This window comes from Frieseomelitta varia, unplaced genomic scaffold, assembly GCF_011392965.1.
Source record: "Frieseomelitta varia isolate USP_RPSP 00005682 unplaced genomic scaffold, Fvar_1.2 scaffold_804, whole genome shotgun sequence".
Taxonomy (NCBI): domain Eukaryota; kingdom Metazoa; phylum Arthropoda; class Insecta; order Hymenoptera; family Apidae; genus Frieseomelitta; species Frieseomelitta varia.
In genome coordinates, this window is record NW_025110595.1 from 20244 (window position 1) to 26644 (window position 6401).

The 6401-nt window shown below is 23.8% G+C and overlaps 1 protein-coding gene across 1 annotated transcript; it reads right to left on the reverse strand.

Moving 5' to 3' along the window:
• Positions 1-898: 898 nt before the first annotated feature.
• On the reverse strand, positions 899-5559 carry LOC122536153. Its single transcript, XM_043668287.1, has 5 exons — positions 5466-5559; positions 5209-5343; positions 3363-3416; positions 2077-2180; positions 899-1999 (listed from the first exon to the last, which is right to left on the reverse strand). The coding sequence occupies exons 3-5, from the start codon at positions 3385-3387 to the stop codon at positions 1325-1327; spliced, it is 804 nt and encodes a 267-aa protein (XP_043524222.1). The 5' UTR covers positions 3388-3416; positions 5209-5343; positions 5466-5559; the 3' UTR covers positions 899-1324.
• Positions 5560-6401: the final 842 nt, after the last annotated feature.

The following is a 6401-nucleotide window of genomic DNA, read 5'->3' on the forward strand; positions in this document are numbered from 1 at the left end:
CTATGTCCGAGCATTTCCGTCAATACTCATTATTTACAGAGATATTTAATGTTTCAATCTTCTATCAGAGCTATACATAATTCGTTTCTTAAAGCATTCTGAACACTAACATAGCAGTAGCGAAGCTGATAGTGTAGTGGATTTATACTCGGCGGTTTCAGGATAATAATCCTCCCAGAAAGAAGGATATTTTTGTATTCTCCATTTTTGTTTTCTTTTTTTTTCTTTTAGTTTTCTTGCTTTTTTATGTAAAATAAAAAATATATAATATTATATATCTACATTTTTATAGTATCCCTAATTACTAATTTATTTAAAATATCAGAAAATTTCAATATAAAATACAACGTCGAACATTTCAATTTTTATTAACTAATATTTCGCAAAAAAACATTACGATGTCTAGGATGATAAGCGTCATAAAAGCATGAAAAGCACAAATATACCTGGCAATATGAGCATTAAATGCTATATTTTTATAGGAACACTTTGCGTTTCTTACATAGTCTGTAAAGCAAACTTGGTTTACGTTGAAAAATATGGATCTATAAGATATTAATTTTGTTGCGTACCAGAAATAGTTAACCTTTGCATTGAAAACTGATGCAGATAATTAGATTATGAATCAATGAATGAATTTTGATAGCGTCTTCTCTACGTGAAAGTACATGATTGTTCTGTAAAATTTCTATAGCATTCTGTAATTTTTTAATTTAGCAGATTTAATTTTAAAATTTTTAATTTGAAAGAAATATGCATCGTACGGCTGACAAAATGGGATATAATGTGAAGGTCCAATGTTGATATGCAATTCCCTTCTTTATCTATAAAAATATTATTAAAATAGCCAACATCGGTTTGTCCTCCCCAGGAATCCAAAATTAATAAAAATTCGTGATTTTCACAATACAGGCTTATTATATTTTCTACGAAATCAACAAAATGATGTCAGTTTCCTAGATTTCGATGCAATGATAAATACATTTTTATACTGATCCATTAACACTTGTACTGTTTTGCGAGGTCCGAAATTTCCTTTCGTTTCTTGCATGCACAGAAAAATTTGTGGCAAAGGAGTACCTGCTACTGTTAAAGCATATTGAACCGTATAACTGTGCGTGACTTTATAAAATCTCCTAAGTAAACTTCTACTGCCTTTTTTCCTTCATATGATAAGCTTCTGCGTATATTCGCAGCGTATATTCCATTTTATCCGTATTTATTACATATTGGGCCTCAAAATATTTTATAGAATTTGATACTCTTCTTTGAAATTTCTCCGCTTTTTGTAAAATTTTCGGTAGATTCAATTCATTTTTTGATCTTATGTATCGTGCGACAGGGCAATCTTATGGGTATTTTTAAATTTTTTTACCCATGATTCAGATGCTGTAAAATGAAAGCTGTTCGACTGGAACGGTAATGCAGCAGCTAATGCCCACTGTTGTAACAGTCTAGTTGTCACAGGTCTTTTGTTATTTCTAGTTTCTGTAAAGCGATCGTACGTATATTTGTTAATATATTCAAATGATTCCTTCACTCCAACTCCTTCTTTTATTTCTTTTATCCACCGCTGTAGGTAGTCCTTCCGCCGAAGTTCTTGGCATCCATGACGTTGCAACGTTTGCAGACTCCATTTCGGGTGTTGTCTGGCAATATTAATTATTTTAAGTTTTTTATCAAGAGGTACAAAATCCAAAATTCTGGATTTTTTAGGTTCATGTTCTTGGAAACTGTCGCCTGCTGATGATGAACTTGAAGACGATATATTAATATCTGGTGAATCTTCTCCTTTACTATTAGTTGGCGAATCTTGTCCTACATCGCCAATTATATCGTTTTCAGGAATGTCTTCATTTTCTAAATAGCAGTCTTCTTCGTTTTCAAAAATAAAATCTTTCAAAACCTTTATTACGGCCTTTGTTATTTCTTCGCCAATCAATTGTGATTTTCTTCCTATTGTTTCGTTAGGTAGCCCTTCTACAAGATTCTGCGTTATCTGCGATGATAATTTAGAAATAGGTATATCACAAATGAATAGTTAAAAATTATAATACTAATACTAATTAAATTTACCAGTATACGACGACAAATCTCCAAAGCGTCCGTAATTTCTTGTTTTGAATAACGTAAGAGTTCTTCGCTATTCTCATGATCAAAATTAATTTCCTTCCCTGATACTTCCATTTTTTTTTTTCATTTGTTTTTAAATATATTCGTTATTACGTTACTATTATTATTATTATTATTATTATTATATATTACGTTATTATTATTATTATAATATATTCTGTTATTATTAATACTTTAATACTTACAAATACTTATAAATATAGATGTAAATAATATGAATGTAGATATATATATATGGTATGAATATAGATATGAAAATAAATACTTTAATACTTACAAATACTTATAAATATAGATGTAAATAATATGAATGTAGATATATATATATGGTATGAATATAGATATGAAAATAAATACGAAAAAAAAATATAAAAAGAAATAAATGCAGAATACTACTGCTACACTACCATTACTAATAATATTACTATTACTATTACCATTAATAATAATAACAATAATAAAAATAATAATGATAATTAAATTAAAGAAGAATAATTATAGATAATTATAGATAAATAGCAAAAACTAATTGTAAAGAACACTTGTGAAATTTGACTGTTACTACTCGCTATTCATTCAAGAAATGAAGCAACATAGTCAATGTATTATATACATACTGTATTATCATTACTAATTGTATTAATAAAGTGTTACTAAAATATTTTACTTTATGTTACAAATTCACATTTATATATTTCATGTATATATTTTATAACAAATAAAAAATTTTTTTGACAAATATATTTAATGGCATATTGTCAAAAATGTTATATGGATATAATAAAATTTTTTAAGTTAATATATAACAAATAATAATTCTGTAATCGCTAATGATTATTATTTAGCTGTCATATATTAGTTTTCTAATACTTGCAAAAATTTTCCAACTAAATTTCTACAATTAATAAAATTGTAATCATTGTGCAGCAATAAAATATAAAAAATTCATCTAAAATTTAAATATGTAAGTAAATTGGTTGCAAAATGTATAATGATAATCGTGTACAGTTCTTTGATCAATAAATTTTTAATTATTTTATTATATATTTTCTTTACATCAAATTTTTGAGCACCAAAAATGAATATATCTATTTTATATGAATTATTTTTGGAATTATTTTGCCATATTTTATAATAATTATGAATTTCTGCAAATATTATTTTATTTTATACTAATAAACATTTATTTCTATTTTATTTACCCATAAACAACATTAACATTAGCTTACCCATAATATAATGTTGGCTGACCATTTCTATAGTCAATTAGAAGTTTACTTCACCTATTAAAAAATATAAAAAAAAACAATTGATTATAAGTCCATTTTTAAAATTGAAAAAACCTTGCTTTAAATGATTAAAATGATTATAATAAAAGTAACAGTTTATACCTATAGTCAGTATTAATAATATGTATGTGACAAATTTCATAATTAATAATTTACACTTACACATATCTAATAAATTTCAATAATTAATAAATTACATTTAAAACATATCAAAACAGTTTACATTATTCAACAGAAAAAAAGGTAAGTAAATATATTCCCTTACACATACTAGTATATTAAATTATTGAAATTGAATTGAATTAACGTATAGTTTCTAAATTTAAAATTAACATTTTATCATTTAACAGTGTATTTATTGGATCAAATTTACAAATTTCTAAACATTTTTTACATGAATAAACAATTTATAAATTTAAATACAAATTCATAAATATAATATTATTTAATATATAATACATAATATATAAATTTATAAATGCAATATACAAATTCTTTATATGAATAAAGAATTTATAAACCATATTATTACAAATTTAAATGCACAAGAATAATGAAATAAGATAGACAATGTTTATGAAATAAGATATAAAATTTATTGCTTCATTTTAAGATGATATAATTTTATTTACCTATAATAGATACATCAAAATCATATAGTTTTAAAGAAATATTATTTTTGATAACTTTGAGTCTATCTCTGTATTAAATAAATGTCAAAAAAATGAGATTAATTAATTTCTCTGAACACTCAAATGTTACAATAATGTTAATTTACTACTTTAATAAAATATATGGAAAAGTTGTTTTATAATAAATCTATATGTTCCTTAAAGAAAGAAAGAGGTAGAAAATAAAATAGGAAAGAACATAACATATATAAAAATATAGAAGTTTAAAATATGTTTATAAAAGAAATAAATACAATTAATCTTTAAATAATCCTAAATCAAGAAGCAAACATTATTTTGAGTATATAATTATATTTATATATTTTAATACACATATTATATAAATACAACTAAGAATGTCTTCCAGTAAAGAAGATTATTGAATATTATGAACCTTATGAGCGAAAGCATAATTATTATAGGAATAATTTTTACAGGAGAAATTGCATTAAACCATATTAATCTTTAAAAAATAAAACAAAACAGCATTATGCATCAATTTTCTATAAATCTATGATGTTACTTCATTATTCTTAAGTCTAAAATATTTTTGGAATATTATACTCTTGTGAACTTCTTTCCAAAAATGTTTGTATAAGTAAAACTAATTATGGAATAAAGACCATTTATTTAATTAACTATTAAATCCTTCATGAATCATGAAACATTTATATTTTTACATGTTTAGTACACTCGATTTAAGATTTTTTAATATTTTGCTTAATCTTTTTTTTAAATGTAAAGTTCAAATGTCTTAGTCATAATTTTATTATTCTATTTTGATAAGTATACAATATTATATTATATAGAACAGTGACTTTTTAGTACTAAATTCTAAAACTATATGATATAGAATAATGATTCAGTATTATCACAAAATAATAACAAATAAAAATCTTCTTTAAATTTCTTTCAAACATTTTGATTATATAAAATACGAAAAAGATTTGTGTAAATAATTGTATATATGTAAAAAATTGAAAAACAATATACTAAAATAAAGTAAAATATGATAAATATAAAAATTAAAATTATTTATAACTTTAGAAAAATACGATGCAACAAAAAGTACAAAGTAAAGGTATAATGAAAAAGTTAAAATAAACTTTACTTACTTCTTCTATTCATAGATTTTTTAATATAAGAAATTGAGTTTTCATGTTCTAGATACACATTCCATGTGTTGATAAAATAACAATACAATAATTAATTAATAATAAACACACTCTTTCTGTGAACTATAAGTGAAACTGAAAATGACGAAAGGTTAAGATATTTTCTGTGGAACATATGTACATTATTCGACAGCAATAGCGATACAAATGTAATGTAACACTGAAATTTAGAAACGTTATGAATTTTATATCTCTACCTATGAAATTTGAAAAACATTTTAGAAAATTAAACAATTTGTGTATTCCCAAGTCGGATATATACAATGGATGTACCACAAACAACGTACATCGATAGACTTAACATGCAATATATTTTTTTCTCCTACATTCGTAAAACCCCATTTCTATTTTCATGTCACATCCTGTTGTATCAATTTATGCAGAGTTTACATTGCACCGCTGGTAGTGAAAGAATTAAAATCAAAAGATACGGACAGTGATGCAAACTGTTTCAAAAATTATTTGTTGAATTGAATATAATCACATGATACTTTTAAATAGATATAAATAATCAAATATAAATCTTTCATTTAAATTTTTCATTTAAATTTTTAACCATTATTTTAAATCATATTTTTTTTTATTGGTGAAATCTAATCACGTTTAATTCAATAAATAAATTTCAATGTAGAAGTAACAATACTCTTCACATTTTTTATTTTAATTCCTATCACTTGTAGTGCTGTACAAAATTTGCCTAAATCGCTACAGTAGTAGTAACAAAAATAGTAAGAGAGAACTTTTCGAACGTATAATATAAAAATGCATTACATCTTTTCTATATCTCGCTTGTGTTTTAAGTTAGGTAATGAAAACGGTAAATATGATTGTGATTATTATTACAATGTTCAAATATTATCGATGTAAATTCGTTGTCGATCTATATTATAAATAAATTCTACAATATTGAAATGCAACATAGAAATATCAATTTTACGCGGAAAGCATCACAAGAAGAAAAATTAAACAGAATTCTAGATAAAGATTACATTCAGTAGCTTTCATTTTTGCGTCAAATACGTTTATAGTTTAGAAAGAGTAACGTGCATTATTTTAAAAAGTTTTTCCAATTCAGTCGATGTTGGTTAAAAATAAATACAGTGCCTCGCAAATGTATTTGAATATATTTTATG